Source organism: Etheostoma spectabile, chromosome 14, assembly GCF_008692095.1.
Source record: "Etheostoma spectabile isolate EspeVRDwgs_2016 chromosome 14, UIUC_Espe_1.0, whole genome shotgun sequence".
Taxonomy (NCBI): domain Eukaryota; kingdom Metazoa; phylum Chordata; class Actinopteri; order Perciformes; family Percidae; genus Etheostoma; species Etheostoma spectabile.
In genome coordinates this window covers 17252780-17270687 of record NC_045746.1, presented here as the reverse complement: position 1 = coordinate 17270687, position 17908 = coordinate 17252780, and the positions used below count along the sequence as shown (strand labels likewise).

The following is a 17908-nucleotide window of genomic DNA, read 5'->3' as shown; positions in this document are numbered from 1 at the left end:
CTAAAGACAGAGTTCAATTGCAAAGTATTTCTTTCTTTGCTTTCTGTAACATCAGAAGTACACAGATACTGGTTTGTTCAGACCTATAGGACGTCTGTCTACAGTCAAGTGCAATACAGTGCAATAAGGGAAACACAGGAAAAACAGTAAAAGCTTTAGTAGAGGACAAAGAAAAAAACATCATCTGTTGGTTTTACTGGGTTATTACCATGACTGTGTTTCCTCTCCACTTTCTTATTGAACTCAACAAGCAAGGTCATGCCTGTCCTATGGTGTTTGTCGAACAGCATTCTGGGAAATGGAGGAAAATGACTCCCACGCAAATCACAACAGTAAATGGCAACAGTTTCTGACATATATTAAACATGTCAACATCAAGTGTCGGGGGATGGATTTTTTTAAAATCTTGTCACAACACATCTACAATTACAGGTGTGTTTGAGGCAACAAAACTGATACCCAGAATGCAACATTGACAAGCAACATATCTCCAGTCCTCGCAGAACTGCAGGATTTGTTGTAGTGTGATATTTCTCCAAACTGGTGACTGAGTGCTTTTGTGATTGTCAATCTCAGATCTAAGGGCATGGCAGTTGATTGTGTGTGTTCGTGTACACGCAAGTGTGTTTTCTAGAGGTGTGTACGTGGTATAGAGAGGCTACATCAGACAGACTTAACAAGTGTTCACTGTCTCCCTCCACCCTGCTCTAATCCCCCTGACATGTCGTCGCTGGCGGCAGAAAAAACATTGTGTCCTCCTTTTACACACACACACACACACACACACACACACACACACACACACACACACCCACACACACACAACAACACCAACACACACACACACACAACACACACACACACACCTTTATCTACCCCCCACTTCTATCTACCCCCTTTCTCGTTCAACAACATCCCACTTCAAGTGCATCAGCTCCAGGCGCTCCCTCCTCCCCTTCTTTTCCCTTCCCATCGTTCACTAGTAGCCTAAGCACATAAAAAATACATCAAACACCACCCGTCTGCCCAAGGCCGCGTCACACGCAAAATCATCTCTCACTCCATCTCTCTCTAAAAAAGAAAAACCCAAGTTACAAAAGACAACTACAGAGGACACTGGTGGAAGGAGAGAGAGGCTGAACTCTGAGGACTGAGGGTCATCTGTGAGCCCTCTTGGGGCAATACAGATTACACGCACACACACACTCTCTCTCTCTTGATATATATATATATATATATATATATAGTATATACACATACACGAGAAAGAGTTAACAAAAAAGGAGCATGACTTACCTTGTGAATAATAAGACCTTGTTTGAATTGTACACAGCCTGCAGCACCCTGACCCACTTCCCTCAGCTCAGCTCCACATCTGCTCCAGCACCAGTCTCGGCTGTGACAGTGGCCGAGGGCGGCCAGCAGCACCCACAGGCTACACTGTCAGATCCCCAGTGCTGAGATGTACTGAGTCTGTAACAATAGGCCTGCTGGACCTTCAGCTCACAGCCAGCGCTCTTAAAAATCATCCAAATCACCCAAGATGTGCTAAATTGAACCACTAATTCAGCATGGGGTTTGCTTTGCACACTAATTACATACTTTTATTTTAGGTATACGCTGGATACGTCATGACACAAGCTGCACACACCCCTTGGGTGCTACAGCTCATGTTTCTCTTCAATTATTCCACCCTCTGCCCTCTCTCCTCCTCATAATCTGAATTAGGCCAGATCCGTGTCCTCTAGATATTTAGAAGCCGGGCCTCGGTGCCAAAACATGTAACCTTTCTCCTCTTTCAAGTGTGGAGTGAATTGGGAGTTCATGGTGGGGGTTTGGCTTTACTGCGTTGACCTCGTAATTCCCTCTCGGGGTTAAACTAAGTTGTGAAATTCAGTTTGGAAGGCAACTATGGTGTTGATGCAGAGAAAGAGAAAAAGGAATACAAAAGCTGAATTACTCTCTAACTTGCAAAGACAAATAATATCTATGCACATTCTAATTGCAATCAATTTCTTGACCCTGCAAACAGACCCTGAGGATTCGGAATCGAGTCTTTATCTCGATTAATTGCGTTGTAATGACTCAGAAATAATGACCGAGGCAGCTCCACACTAAATCATATTATAGCTTTGTCTAAAGCCTCTTGGCTCTAAAAATATCACAGAAATCCAGTGATGTTTTGGACTCTCAAACGGAGGCAAAAACACTTTGAAAAAAGTAAACATGTAATCAGTGCTTTAGGATTAAGCTGGCCTGCCTGCAGGTAAAGCAGCTCACTATAGGCGGGACCCACCATGGGGTTCATTCCAGACCCTCCTGGCGTTGGCCCCTAATGATGTGTAATGGGGCCTCCTGCGCCTATTCCTAACCTCGGGACCTCCTCCTAATCACCGTGCCTACTAATGAGACGGAGAGACATGAAAGGGCTCGTTAGAAGACCCTCCCTTTAATGCCGGCCTATTATTAGTCACTTACCAAACCATTAGTCTCTAAACTGCGATTATGATTTTAAGCAGAAAGACTTAGTGAAATAAAGAGTCAAAGGAGTCCCAAATATTCACAGCAAAGAAAAGATAAAGAAGTGTGGCCTTCTGGACGTGGAATCCCTTCTTTACAAGCTCTCCTGCCTGCCTAGACCTCAATGTCATATTAAGTCTGGACAGGTAGTAAAGATGAGTAATGGGTCTTATCCACAAGAGTCCTAATAACTATGTAAAGTGCATTAGATTAAAAGGTGATGTCCAAGAGTGGCATGGGAAACAGAAAAGTTTCTTTTGAATGCAATGTCTAAATCCCAAGAAGAATTAAGCAATAACCTAAACCTTTGTTGTACAAAATTTCTCAGACAAAAAAATCTGAAAGAAGGCAAATCCTACGAAAGAAAGTAGAGACCAAAAATGTCTTTACAGTTGGATTATGATTATATTGTACTTAGTAAAAATAAAAACGTGAATGAAAAACAAGACCAATGCTGTATTGTAAACTGCCTATGTTAGCACTAATTTAGCCAAAATATAGAACGCAAAAAAGAAAACATAATAATTTGGCAGTGTGCCAAAAATACCCGGATGTTGTACCATTCCACAAAAGTCTTCAGTATTCATTGGACAACAATGCAAAGCGCCACAATACCTTCATTACTTCTGCTTTTCAAAAAACAAAATAAAACAATTTGGCTTAGCATACTGCAAAATAAATCGGTTTCATACCGCATACTACTAACAAAAGCAGTGTACAAACTGCATTCGTAGGTAGCATGCAGTAGGCCGTTTCAAATCCAGCCTCGAGTCTACGGCCATGCTAGTGGCTCTGGGAGGTTGAACTAGCATGTTATATAATAACATTAGCACTAAACACAAAGTGCAGCTGAGGCGAATAGCTAAGTCATTCGTTTTGCTGGTATTTAGTCATATGCCAAAGGGATGATAAATTACAATTTTGACAGTGGTAATGGTGTTAGCTGAAAAATTAAGATTGCCAAAGTTATTACAACTCATCCTGAGGAGAACATGGATGTGTGGACAAAAACCACAAATGATGGGATAAAGCGCCATGGTGTGGCTAGAGGAAAAGTCAAGAGGAACACCAAAGTCTGTAGGATTTATCAAATAGAGACCATGGATATCTTTATCATATATTTCAAGTAGCTGGGCAATTTATTGATATTGTGATATGAGACTAGATATCGTTGTAGATTTTGGATATTGTAAAATTGTGATATAAGTGTCTTTTTTGTTTTAAAGGCTGCATTACAGTAAATTGGTGTGATTTTTTAAACTTCTGTCAAAGCATCAGTTGTCAATACTACAATATCGCCGCAATATCATTGAGGTATTTGGTCAAGAATATCATGATATCTGATTTTCCCCATAAGGTCAAGCCCTAGTTTTCAAGGCAATCCACAGAGTATTGATACAGACAGCTGGGTCTGACAAGACAGAAGAACAGCGATGTCTTAAAATACACTTTTATTTACATTGTAAAACAAATACATTTAAATCATCATACAAAAACTCTAACCATTAAAAAAAACAAATCAATCCTATTTACATGATAAAACATTTTAAATTGACCTCCGTCAGAGAGGCTAAATTAAGTCAAGTAAGGTGTGACGGATGAATATTTCTGATGGCGGAACAGATTTAAAAATTTGACAAAGAAGCAAGCGTGAGTAGGAAAAAGTTGCCTCAGTGGTGTGCTTCAGTTTGTCATTGTAAGACAATGTTAACATGCTTAACACATACAAGCATCTGTATTTGAGTTTAATGAGCAATACAGAGAACATCCACCAGCCACTATAGCACATAACCATCACTTACCCACCTCATTCATTATTAAAGTGTTTTTGGTTGGTGAGATACTGGTTATGGCTGGTAAATCCTGGCCTTCCTCGGTCTGCCTCCCAGCCTGTTGATCATCATTCAGTAAGTGTATTGCGACCTCAGTGGTCCAGGAAGTTGAAGATGCTCCTCTGGGGGGCTTTGGTCTGTTCTGCAGGTCTGTTCTCCCTGCAGACCCTCTTTGCTGCTGGCTTCACTGTTCCCACCGGCCCCCTCTTCTTCATCATCTGAGGATCAAACACATCCACAAAAAAAGAATGCATGAATACAATTATTTTTTAACTAATGGTGTAAAAGAAAATATATAATAATATAGAAGGAAAAAAACCTACCAGTAAATAAAATATTGGTAATAGTGAGTCTTGGGATAAAAGAAAGTTTTGTGTTTGCACTTAATAGAATCTAATGAGCAGTGGGCTTTGGCTCCACCTAGTGTTATAAATCTAGAAGACATTAATACATTCATCCATCACACTCACATGAATATCACACTGAACAATCTCTCTCTAAGCTCTTTGGAAAGTATTTTGTTTTTGTGCTATTTTTAAAACTGTGAGATCTTGCTAAAGATACACAACCAGACAGGATTGGGAAAATCAAACCAGAGCCAGGGCAGTGAATTATCCTTCGCATTCCAAACAGCTGGAAAATATCACACAGCATTTTTCTAGTCAAGATTTAGCAACCATAATAGCTACTCTATCAAAGATGTGGAATATTTTTAAAGAATGCAGAAGCGTCAGCAGTACCATGAGCGCATTGTTTTCAAGATCAGTGATGAGGTTCCCCCATCGGTACATCCTTTCGGGCACTAGTGGTCATGTACCGGTGGGGACCGTTTCACCAACTTTGCAACACGAAAGCCACAATTTGCAACATGAGCTTACTTCCCCTTTTATCTAATTAAAACAAAACATTCATCATTCTTGGGATCCGTGCATGGCTGCCAGTCTTAATGACACAGAGTTGAACCAAAGGGGATTTTGTAATGTGTTTTTCTAATATTGTCATGAAAACAATGTTTGGGAAGGACTGTGTACATAAGCAGATCCCTGACTAATTATATTGCATCACTGAAGGTAAGTTTCAGACTTTTGGATGGTCAGTTTTCTGAAATATTCAAATCCCAATTCTTTTGACATTCTCATATACTCATTTCAAGATATACAAGTCCAACTAGAATCTAGTCATCGGTTTTCTTAATACTACCTTATTCATCTTTTGTACCCATTTCTGTTCTATTGTGTACACTGAAGGAACACAATCTGTGCACTGTATATGGAGAGAACATTTATACATACTACCTTAATTCTTCTTTATTTTGTCATTGCCCTTAGTGTATAAAAGATATTTTGTATATTCGGCTCAATTCCTCAGCACAGGTGTGACGCGGGGCTGAATAGTTTCATTGTTGATTGCCGTTTTGAGCAAATGAGGATTCAGCACATCTTTTTAGCGCCATTTCTTTCACTCACCTGTCCCTGGGGAGCATTTGAGGTTGAGTTGTCCTTCTCAGGAGATAGAGTTTGAAAAAGGAATCCTCTACTGTTTCTGGGAGCCAGAGGATTTCCCTCTGAGATTGCAGCAAGCTTCTGGAGGACGGACTGAGGCCGACTCAGTAGCGACCCTCTCCTCACCTGGAGGGGGTCAACAAAACCAGTGTTACAGTACAGATCATAGGAACACAGTGGGTTTCCGCTATGATGGTAAAATTTTTGCCACCATGGTATCAGAAATAGGGCAGACGCACAACAGGGTTTCCACCATGTACACTGCCTTTCCTCCAGCTGTTTATGAAAATTTATAATTACACAACTCTACTGAACTCAAGCGAATTGTCATCCGCTCTCTCCCCTTTGATGGTGAGCAGCTGTAACAGTGACAGGACGTCATCACTTGCGAAGTCAAGACAACCAAATAAACAGGGCGAGTACTACTTGTCACTCAATCTTAAACAAAGTGATAAACAGCAACGAAAGCCGCAACAACAAATCTCGCGGGTCCCGTGAAATATGACAGCTACAGTTTATTGGAAAATGGCCAGTTGCCGGATTGAATTGATATCACAATTCTCCGCCACAATTTTTTTTCTCACAAAGTGTAATGTTTATTGCACACATGAACCATGACCAAACAAAAACAAATTGGCAGTACCAAACAGATTTTTTGGCACCTTTAGCCGATCACCACAAGCCTGTAAACAAAGGCTTCAATTAAGAGAAGAGAGCATCGCAGCACTTGGAGCCTTTTAAAACCTATTTTTTTACAGTCTATGTTGAAAACTCAGAAGAAAGTAGTAGTGTTTATGATGCAGTCACTTTAATTAAATTTGTTTTTATTTTATTTATTAAAAAAATCTAAGTTATTTAAAAATTAAATTGTGAACAGGGTGAATCGAAATTGGGATTTTTTATAACAATTAAATCGTGCAGGCCTATTGTGGACACTGAATTTGATGAATTCACTGTTTATCAGACCCCAGATAAGACAAGAAGATAAAGTTGGCGAACGCTGCGGTTTCTCTGCCTCCTCGCTGTAGGAGACGCCGTTATTCTCCGACACGCTACATTAACATTAGCTACTATTTTACGACCGTTTTCCAGGTTAGTGGGGGTGCATACCGCTCAAAAACAACATGAAAACGTAGCTAGTAGTGTACACTCAGGGTTTTGTTTTGTTGTTAAACTGTAAAATGAGCGGTGACGTTAAATCACCGGTTTCAGTTAACTATACTACGGTACCGTCTATTTTCTGGATGGTTTCAAGGTAACGGACAGGAGCCAACATTAGTAGATAAGCCCGCTGACAGCGACGTTATTGTTCATATTTTGGCACATTTCCGACCCTAGTGGTGATAGTTACCGCAGGTATAATGTTAGATGCTAAAAAAAAAAAAAATACATGCTGTTTTCAGGGGACATTCATTTTTGACGTTCAACAACAAAAAGAGTCATTTCAGCAAATTAAACCCAGATTAACCATTTAGAAGAATCAGGGATGTTGACGTACCTGTACCTGCGAGGGTCTCTGGAAGGGGTTGAGAGCTGATGTCTTTTCTGGTTGTGGTGCCGCGGGAGGCTCTGGTTTGAACATTTTGAAAGTTAGATAGCGAAAGATTCTAAATATAACCTGCCAAAATACCTACAAATTCAATTTACCAGGTCTTATTGATGTCATTCTTACATTTGTAGTCCTGAAAACTTTGTAGAGTGTTTATAAAAAAAATAAATAAAAAAAAGCACATACATTGTCTTCAGTTGACTGGTTTTTCTTTACAATCTGACTAACGTCCTATTGTAGAGCTATAATTGTCTGGAAATGACAAGTTTGGACATTTATTTTATAAATACTTTTTACATATAGAGCATCCAATCAGTACATTTAATATTCAATATGCGAAACAAGGACCGTAAGCTTTCTCATTCTTTGAAAAGTACACAACAGGTGTCAAAATATGAAATTCTGTTCTGAAGGAAAGCATATTAATTTTAAGAAACCAACAAACAGCAAGCAGGGGCACCCTCAGATCCAACCTGTGGACATCCAATCTGTAGTAGTTCACTACAGAGAAATAAACGACCTGACATAACCTGAGTCTGGTTTAGTTTAGTTAGCTGGGACACATCCCAGTGTTTTGTTGCAATCTGTCTGTGTGTTAGTGTGTGTGTGTGTCTCTGCTTTATCTTTTAAGCTCTGTCGCAACATAAGGTGATGTTATCAACAGTCTTTTTAACTGACGGCACTAAGTAGGCCAAAAAGCATATATGTCAGGAACTGAGACTAAGATTATAACATTTAGCTTTAGAAACAGTTCATGACACCCTTTTTAAACAAAAAGAAAATGCTCCTAAACTTTTAAATGTTCTGTCTGGTGATTTTTCCATCTATTTGTTTGCTCAGACCATTACTGCAATTGTTATTGGACAAAAGCATGTCTGAATGTTTTTAAGCTCATGGGACACTTCTTGTCAGGCCTAGTATCAAACCAACCTTTTCTCTGCAAAGTCTTGGCAGTCAGTTTCTTGGCAAGCTTCATAAACTGACTGTCTTCCCCTCCAATCCTCTCGTCATCTGCATCCAAATCTTCCCCTTTCTGTTCAGACTGTGAGAAAAGGAGACAAAGGGGAATGACTCAACCAAATATGTCTTGAGTGCACACATTTATCCTTCTCTGTATGTTTACAGGGTAAACTCAAAGGCTGCATTGCATTTACAGCATAATATAATTTAGCAATCATCAGTCAACACTACAAATGTATTTATATTAATGGTTCCTCACTAATCTGTGCGTAAGACTCTAAATACTTGCAAACAAGTGTTCAAAGCCTACCTGTTCTCTGAGCCACTGTTCTCTTTCTAGTCTCTCTTTCCGCCTTTGGACCTCAGATTGGTCCACCAGCTCATCTTCCTCCTCTTCCTCGCCCTCCGCTCCTGTCCTGTCCATGTTGAAACCATCATCTGGAGGAAAAATTCAAAGAGAAACTCTAAATGTCTTGCTGGAGCAGTTTAGTTAAGTTTGCAGAATCTTATCAGAAGATTTGATGAACTCAGTGTATGAGAATGCAATGTATGCATTTTTTTTTTTACCCAATTACACATAATTGTAAGCTTATAACCCAATTGTTTTTAATTTGGATTAACCGGGTTTTCTTTCTTTTCCTCTTTGTGTGTGTTTCTGTTGATCTAGGAGCCAAGCTGCTGAGTACAATTGTCATTGCAGGAATGAATAAAGTTGTACTGATTTGATATAATATGTAGCAAAATACATGTAAAGGGTTAAATAAATAGCTATAAATCCAGGTGTTCAGACACATACTTCTTGGTTTGTCTTCTTTCAACAACCACTGACTAAAATCCCATCAAATTCTTAATTAAACACCAGTTTATGGTATTAAGGGTGTTTATTCCCTCATCCAGTAACTCACCCATATTCTTCCAACGGAAGCGGCGAGCTCGTCCCGGGCCATCAGAATGCAGGTCCCCATCAGCGAGGTAACGCTCCTGGTAGAGCCTCAGACGACGCTTATCATCATCCATTATCTGCTTCCTGTAGGAACGACATTTTACATTTCCATCTCTCAGTTTACCCAAAATTTCAGATTTAAAAAATAAAAATAAAAAATATCCACCTTGCATTATTACAAGATATTCAGATTATGATTGGAGAAAACTCTCTGTACTAGGCAGCTTAAACTTAGAACAGTACTCACATGTGGATCTTGTTGACCTGGTCCTGCAGCTCTTCATCAGAGGGAAGCTCCTCAAGAAGCTCCTCCTCTTCGTATTCACTCCCTCTGTCACCGTCCTCATCGTCGCTGTCTAAGTCACTGCCGGACAGCTCCGCTTCCGACTCCAGATAGTCGGCCAAACGCCTGTGAACAGGATGCAAGAAGCTATTAACACATTATTTGATGAAAGTTCCAAGAATTAATCTTCCTATAATGTCAAACTTAAAGAGGAGAGTATATAACAATAGGTATTCATATGTATTTTTATTTATTTGACACCTACATTTTCTTCTTTTTCTTCCCCCTGTGTGATGCAAAGACACCATCCATCTCCTCCTCTTCTACGTCATTGTCTTCATCAGCCTCATCCTCCTCTCCATCTCCATCCTCCTCCTCCTCATTTTTCTCTCCACCATCTTCATCACTGTCCTCCTATAAAGCCACAAAACATTTGCATGGTAAAGCCATACATCCACTATGTTATCTAAATGGAACTTCTGCAGTTAAAAAGTAACAGAAGCATCTCACCTGTTCACTGTGACTTTCCACATCAGACAGAAGTCGGAACTCGCAGTCCTCTTCCTCCTGCTCTTCCTCCTCGGGCTTTTTTTCCCTTCATACAAACACAAGGAGAACACTTTTGTGAAGAATTGTAAAAAGTAACTTTTCCTCAACAATAATTTTTCTTTCTGACTAATGATTTGGATTATTTCAGGTCTTTGAACTGTACCTGTCTTGTGCTGGCGAAGCCGTGCGAGCAGAACCTAAAATTAGCAGCAAAGGAGACAAATCTAAATATTCCGTAACTGGAAAACATTTTAAAACATTGTCCAACCTCAAAAATCTAACTTTTTTTTCGAGAGAGGGGAAACCAATCGAGGGGACATACAGAAAACTGCCTCCAGTTTACGCAATGTCTGTGATACATGTCAGTAGCATGGTTATGCTGTTTGGTAACATTTTGCATTTATGTGAAAATAATGTGAAATCAAATCAATAACAACTCTAACATAAGGAAGTATACATTTTCACAGTTCACTACAGAGCCTCCTTCTGTATAGCTTATCAGGCTCTTATTGACAAGTTATCCGTTTTATTTCCCTTCCCAATAGGATCTACGGTTAGGTTTTCATAAAGTTTAACTATTAAGAAATGAATAGCTTCTAAGTGACAGATATGTCTCCAGTTTTTAACCTGTCTGCAAAACAGATTTGTTCATGATAGAGCAAATAATAAAATAAAACTGTACAGAAGGGAGACAGCAAACACTCCTTTACCTGGACTAGGAAATTTCCCTGAACACAGCCCCAGCAGCTGATCCATGGTATTATCAGAGTCTTCATCCTGTCCTCTCCCCTTACTCTTTTCTGTTCCCAGGTGCTCCTCTCCTGCCTGTGTTGGTGGAAACACTCCAGAGCATAACCCGAGCATCTCATCCTCCTGTGTTGCTCCGAGGCCTCCAGCCCTGCTTGAGCCGCCCTGTGCTGTCCCAAAACCACCTGAGCACAGGCCTAACAGCTCCCCCATGTTGGCATCCATCGCATTTTCATCCAGGCTGTCCAGGATCAACTGTCTCTTATGGGAGTGAGGTGCACCGGGCCGTGGGCCCACGTTAAGGAAGCCGTCTGAATCTAGTAACTGGGAGTGGGTGTCGTCCTCCAGGGAGAAGCGACCCTGGGAGTCTCCTCCCAGACCAGGCCCAGAAGCTGCTTCGCCCAGGGGACCAGAATCTGCTCCTGGGGATGGAGGTGCATACAAGTCTTGGGAATCTTCAACAGGGAGGCAAAGAGAGCGCTCGGAGAGTTTGCCTGAACTCTGATAGAAGAAGAAGAAGAAGAAGAAAAAAAAAAGATAAAAAGTATAAACCATTTCATTTTTAAAAATTTGAACAATAAATAAATGATGAAAAATATATATTTATGTATTTGTCTCTTTTGAAGTTGCCTCTCCTCATTTTTATTAAATGTAATCCAGTTTATCCTGCAGGTTTTGGGTGAGGGCTTTGTATAAACTTATAGTGTCCTATCATTTCAGCTCCTTTACTTTTAATTCATGTAAATGTCAGTATATGCAGGTGTAAGTGAGTCTGTACATTGATGTCTATGATTACATATTGTATCGTTACTGTGTTTATTAATGAGCAAAAATAAAATCATGACACTAAAATTGTGGATTTTTCAATCAATCAATTTGACTGAATTAAAACATTGTTTAAACCCTGTGCAGTTTTGGGACAACAAACAAACCCCTGATGACGATATTTTGGTGCTCAAACTATTAAACAAACTGAAAAACCTTTTGTCTTACCTTGGAGGCAGAGCCAAGGAAGCTGGGCCTGAAGAGGCAGGGAGAAGGGGAACGGAAAATAGAATAGTTGGAGATATTTCTTCCTGCAGAGCGCTGATGATTCACAGGCTGGTAGGAGGTTATCATAGATCCTGCTAACTCAAAGCTGCTGTTGTGGCTGTTGTCCTTCAGAGAATCGTCCTCTTCTGGAGACGAGAAAGAGCAAAAAAGACAAATGTATACATTTTGATTAAAAAACACATTTGTATTACTATATTTAAAGCATTTGATTTTAATGATAGCTAATGATAACTATATATATATATATATATATATATATATATATATATATATATATATATATATATATATATATATATATATATATATATATATATATATATATATATATATATATATATATATATATCAGTTTATTTCAGAAAACTATGGCCCAACTGAACACAGGCCTTTCACTCTACTCACCCATCTTATTGCTGCTGCTGTCCTGTCCAGAAGGACCAGACCTTCCTTTACCATCGCTGAAAATGAGAACAGTGCATGTATTAATTGTTGTATTAATGTATTGTACAGTGCATGCAGAGTAAATATACAGTACATACAAATATAAAAACTACCAGAAATATAACTGATTTTTTTTCAGTTGCTGCATCTATCTATCTATACTGCTATTATTTGCATTTTATATGCTGTATTTTACTAAATAGGACAACCGGGTTATGATTAAGTACGTGATACTTTTTAAAAGGCAGTTTTATCATATAATTTATTGAAGAAACATTCTCTAGTGTCAAAATGTTACAAAGTAAACATAAATAGACATACAACCAGAAACTCCAAACACACTTACCAGGGGCGAGAGCAGGAGTTCCCAGGGAACAGCATGAGCGTGCCATCGGTGTTTGTCAGGTCAGGAGTCGACAATGGCCTGTTTAGTGCCACAGGAGAAGGACTCCTGATACTCTGGGCCACACTGCCTTCCTCATCTTCATGCTCCTTGTCTTCTTCCTCACCATCATCACCTCCCAGTAAGTCATCTACATTCTGGTAAAAGACAATAGGCTTGATGTGAATACAAAAGGAATACATGCACAAATATGTATGAAGCAATTTGATTGTTCCAAAGCAGCAAGAAACAAAATTTCCTCTTACTTCTTCTTCCTCCTCAGACTCATCGGTCATATCTTCCTCCTCCTCTTCCTCCTCTCCACAGTCTTCATTGTCAAGGCGATTTAGCTCGGCCCTGCGTGCCCTCTCCTCCTGTCTCCTTTGGGCCATGGCGAGCTGCAGGCGCTGCTTCAGAGTCAGCAGCTTCTCTCCTATGAAGAGAGGGGACAAAGGAGGCTAAGCATGTCATGAAGGAAACCAAAGCTCCAAGTCAATATATGTGTGCACCTTTGGACCACGTCCAAGTTGATTTCTTTTTTGTTTGTTGATGTTGCTGAATAAAAATAAAATAAAAAAGGTCAATGATTTGGTCTCTCAATCTATAGTACACAACTCAAAATTATCTCATTTTCCAGAAACCCTGGCCTCTATGTGCACATCACGTGTGTATCCATACCCGGTTTGGTTGCCGCAGGCTTCTCTGCTCCCTCTTTAACAGTGACAGTGACAGACTCTATGTGCAACTCTTCCTGGCCGGACGGGGTACTGTCTTTGCGGACTATGTCGAGCTGCATTGTTCGCTCTCCCTGAGGGCGTACAGGTGCCTTGACATGACGAAGGTAACGTTCCTTTAGGGCCTCCACACCTAGTTGAAGATCAGAGGTGAATAGATGTCTAAATTTAATGGTAGAAATGTTTATTCTGATTTACAACAGACATTCTTCTAACTTGGCTGAAATCCTAAGAGAATCATCACTAACCAAGGTTGGGCTGTCGGAGCTCAAGCTGAACAAAAGCCCCGTCATCTGGACACAATTTAGCGATGGGTGGGGGGTCCAGTCCAAGCTTCTTCAGTCTGGCTAATTTGTCCTTCTTGGGTTTGGTGGGTTGCTGAGCTGAAGGCTCTGCTGCAACTGGATCAGCGCTGTCACACTGAATGGCTAACGGCTGCACCAAAGCACCAGACACAGATTCTTTTTGCAGGGCGTCAGAGTCAGAAATTACTGCCTTGTGACTTTGTTCTAAATGTGCAGGAGATGTTTCTTCTCCAGCATCAGAAGCAGGTCTTACTGCTTCATCTGTTGTGACTGACTCCTGCAAACTCTCAGAGAGGTAAAGCATTGGTCCAGATTCCTGGTCGGGATCTTGGCTCGCGGTTGCCTCTGTGGCCTGGTTGAGGCTCTCCTGCTGCGGGGACGAGGCGGCGGCAGGATGGCGTATGGGCTGGAGCTGAGTGGATGACAGATCTTGAGAGGGAGAAGAGTCCTGAGGCTCGTTGGGTGGGTTGGTAGGAGGTGGAGGAGGTGCTGAAGGTGTCTCCAACATCATGGCTGAATACTTTGTGGATCTGAAGGGAACAAGATTCTCATTAATGTATAGGTTTAATATCATAGGTTTGAAACTTTTGATTGAATGTTGATATTGGTGTTTGATTTGTATATGTATGTATGTATGTATGTATGTATGTATGTATGTATGTATGTATGTATGTATGTATGTTACACAGAAATAAATGCAAAACTTAAAAAGGGTGTGTGAAATTAAACTTTTAGCTAGCTTTTGCCTGGGTGTATGCATATTAGGTTTGTCTTTACTTCAACAAAGCCATAGCAGGCCCCTCTGGCCTGGCCCTCTTCCTAAAGAACTGGTCGATGGTCTTTGGCTCAGGGATGTGGTAGGGCAGGCCTAGTGTAGACTCTACAAAGACAGAAGAGAAGATGTCAAAGATGAAGTACAGTATCGGTGGCATGGAGGACACAGGACACCTATTTAAAAAAAATAAATCTGAACCACACATTTCAAATTATGATTGCGAGTAATTATTGGACAACAGTTAACACATTGCCACAATGGATAAAAGAGAATTCAAATGTTTCTTGTAAACTGACCTCTGACCAGCCTCTGAGACTCGCTGTGGAGCTGCTTCATTGCTTCTTTGCTGGCGCGAGCAGCTTTCCTCTCCTGAAAACATAACATGTTGAGAATGAAACTGCTTTTTGGTATACATTTAGAATAAATTCCAAGCATTTTGGCACTGCATACCACACGCTGGGGTTTCTCTGCTGCATCTTCATCTTCCTCATCCAGGAGAGGATCCTGCAATCATATTTCACTAATTACACCAAGGCCTGTATAGACAAAATCTGCAAAATAGTGTTATGCCACTCTTTTCACCAAAATGTCAGGAATTTCGTCATCATAACATCAATAGCTCAATAGTGACAACAACAAAAAGCAAGGGCTTAAGTTCCTGATTACACCTTTTACATATCAACACTTATGAAGGATTCCAATTGCAACAGTCATCTTCTTTGTACCTTCTGTTTTTTCATCTTTTGCTTGACAGCAGCTCGGATGGCATCAAGAGACTCCTCTTCCTCCTCATTGTCCAGACCAGGGTCAAACAGGTCTGTGTCGCCCAGCAGGCATCCGCTGTCATTCAGAGCCTGAGGGAGCGGTGTGTTCTGGGAACATGCGTGCAATAATATAATCCACATCAAGGGTTCTTATTGTTTAACAATCACTTAATTCTGATTATCTTAACTTTTCATTTTATTTTCAAAATGCGGTACTTTGTGTAGTTGTTTCTTATAATTTGAGTGCAATTTTACACACACTTTTACATGAATATTCAGAAAACATTTGGCAACAGATACAGCAAAAGGTTTTATAGACACAACACAAGGTTTGTGTCCAGTTAACTTATCAAAAAAGAAATCTCCACGCATTTCCAGAATAACAAGAAAAACACCAGTGAACAGGCCAAGCTTCACTAACCTCCTTAATTTCAGACATCCTCTCTTTCTTCTTCAGATTTTCCACCACTTTGCTACGCTTCTCCTTTTTCTCCCGATGCCTCTGGCTCTTCTCTCTCTTCTTACTTTCTTTCATTGATTTTGCTTCTTTTCTCACCTCCTCCCGTTGCTCCTCCATTTCTCTAAATCCCTCTTGCTCTGGCTCACTGTCGTCGCTGTCAATAGGAGCACGGCTTATTCTCTTGCTTTTCTTTGCCCCTCTTGCTTTCCTTCCATCCTTCTCCGCTGCCTCTTTAATCTCCTCTTCGCTGGAAGCAGATAAGACCAGAGCTTCGGCCATGTGTACACTGTTCTCCGCAGATGCCTCCTCGTCTTCACTGTCTCTGATGGCATTACGATGTGGCTTTCTGTGAACTGTGATGTCTTCATCGTCATCAGAATCTAAAAAAAACAATTTAGAGTCAAATATATAGTCACAGCTGCAGTGATACTAAAACCAAAATAATTGTTTATTTAATCTAAAATTGGTTATGTTGTTGCCGTTGTTTGTCTGATGTAGTGTGCTTTTATGTTTTTTATTTGCTCCAGTATTATCAATAAATGAGATAATCCCAGACTTTTTTTTTTAAATGCATGGGTTGTTATTGTGGATCATGGGATACTACTCAAAAACATATTTTAATTGTTGCACTTACTGTAAACTGTGTGGTTAAGTATCCACTAAATACCTAAACTGTAAATGTAATGTAAATATAAACAAGTATAAAGTGCTTCCTGCTGCCCCGTCTCTCTCAGGCTGGATTATCATACATTGTTATGTTACTTCACCTGGAAGCTCTTGTCTTTTGTTGGCCGTCTCTATGACCATCTCCTCTGCTGGAGACCCCATCCCACTGTCTGAATCACTCTCCGTTGCTGTTTGGGCCACAGTCGGGAGCCCCTCTGCCTGGGTACAATAACACAAAACAGAATTTATCCATCATGAAGTGCATTTTCTGTTTGAGCTGATGTCCGTTTACTGGAGAGAGAGAAAACACAAGGCTCCAGATTCTATGCAACACAGCTTTAATCTAACACACACTGCCAAATGTCAGTGTTCAGGGCTGATTCTTGCTATCTGTGTACAGATTGACTGTTTGGACTGTAATACAATCCAAAAAATGTACTAGGTATTAATTGCATGGTTAAAGTGTCAATACTACAATCTTTAATAGCTGTCCAACTCCATGCATGACTTTTCTAGGGTACCAAAGTTAGAGCATGAGTCTGTTTGTCAAAAAAACATCATAAAGACAAGGTTATTTGTTTACAACGTTACCAAAAAACATGACGGTCGTTGGTGTGGGGTAAAGCAGCAAAACGAATGTTAAAATGCTTGTGAAGTGGCGCCCTACAATAAGCCAAACAATGAGCATGGAACGTAACGTTAGCTAGCTACAATGCTTCCCTTTAACGTTCATAAGTTAGCGTTAACCTTCATGTTACATGCACCACACATGAAATAACGCTACGGACTGATTTCTGTGAGTAATCCCCTTGACCCCAAGCTGCTTAGATAACGTTATAAGATTTTAACAGTGGTCAACAAAGTAAAATGCTTGACTAACGTGCACGTAATCGATGTAACCAGGCCAAGACGACAGCCACCTTCCCAGCTGGCTAAACCTAGCTAACTTAGCGAGCCAGCTAACTAGCTAACGCTAACTATAACTTCTTTTTCGATCTTGCCAGTCTTTTAACTCATAACTCAAGGGGACAAACATGTCAGGCTTACACGTTCACGTTACATAGTTAGCTAAACGTCGAAAATAAGGACGGATTACTGAAATAATGTCCTCACCTGTTGTTGAGAGACGACCAAGCTCATCTTTGTCCGCTCTTTTGTAAAATAAACCAGCCGAGACAACGCTTCTCGAATCTCAGCAACAACAGGCGTAGAAAAGCAGATTGCTGCGTGACAGTCTATTTTAGACTTTTAAAGCACATTTAAAAAGCGCTAGCCAGGCTGTTTCTCTTCCTCCCGCCTGATCCCTAACGTTACACAGCGAATATAAGTTTTGATATTTCGCGCGCTGTGACAGCTGGCCCGAAGTTTTTTCGTCACGGAGGTGTCAATCTCCTCGTCGCCTCGTTCTCGCAATCCTATTGGTCTGTTGGGGACGTTTGT

General features: G+C 40.4%; 1 protein-coding gene across 2 annotated transcripts; it reads right to left on the bottom strand.

Annotated features, from left to right (window-relative positions):
* Window positions 1-3954: 3954 nt before the first annotated feature.
* clspn (claspin) lies at window positions 3955-17903 on the bottom strand. 2 transcript variants are annotated; one of them, XM_032534738.1, is made up of 24 exons: window positions 17582-17903; window positions 16570-16687; window positions 15764-16182; window positions 15304-15450; window positions 15029-15082; window positions 14875-14947; window positions 14581-14683; window positions 13747-14333; window positions 13443-13631; window positions 13031-13197; window positions 12729-12922; window positions 12344-12399; window positions 11879-12063; window positions 10849-11386; window positions 10302-10335; window positions 10100-10184; window positions 9855-10003; window positions 9554-9715; window positions 9269-9390; window positions 8674-8801; window positions 8334-8445; window positions 7353-7423; window positions 5819-5980; window positions 3955-4570 (listed from the first exon to the last, which is right to left on the bottom strand). In XM_032534738.1, exons 1-24 carry the CDS (start codon window positions 17606-17608, stop codon window positions 4445-4447), a joined length of 4008 nt encoding a protein of 1335 aa, XP_032390629.1. In that variant the 5' UTR covers window positions 17609-17903; the 3' UTR covers window positions 3955-4444. The 2 variants fall into 2 exon arrangements, with proteins under 2 accessions (XP_032390629.1, XP_032390630.1); XM_032534739.1 differs by having other exon boundaries at window positions 12729-12924; window positions 13036-13197.
* Between the last annotated feature and the right edge of the window lie 5 nt (window positions 17904-17908).

Coding starts and splice junctions, on each gene's coding strand:
- clspn (XM_032534738.1), bottom strand. CDS start 17,608: ATGAGCTTGGTCGTCTCTCAACAACAG. Junction 14,334..14,580: donor CCTGCTATGGCTTTGTTGAA/GTAAAGACAAAC, acceptor TGTTCCCTTCAG/ATCCACAAAGTATTCAGCCA. Junction 12,064..12,343: donor CAGCAGCAGCAATAAGATGG/GTGAGTAGAGTG, acceptor TCTCGTCTCCAG/AAGAGGACGATTCTCTGAAG.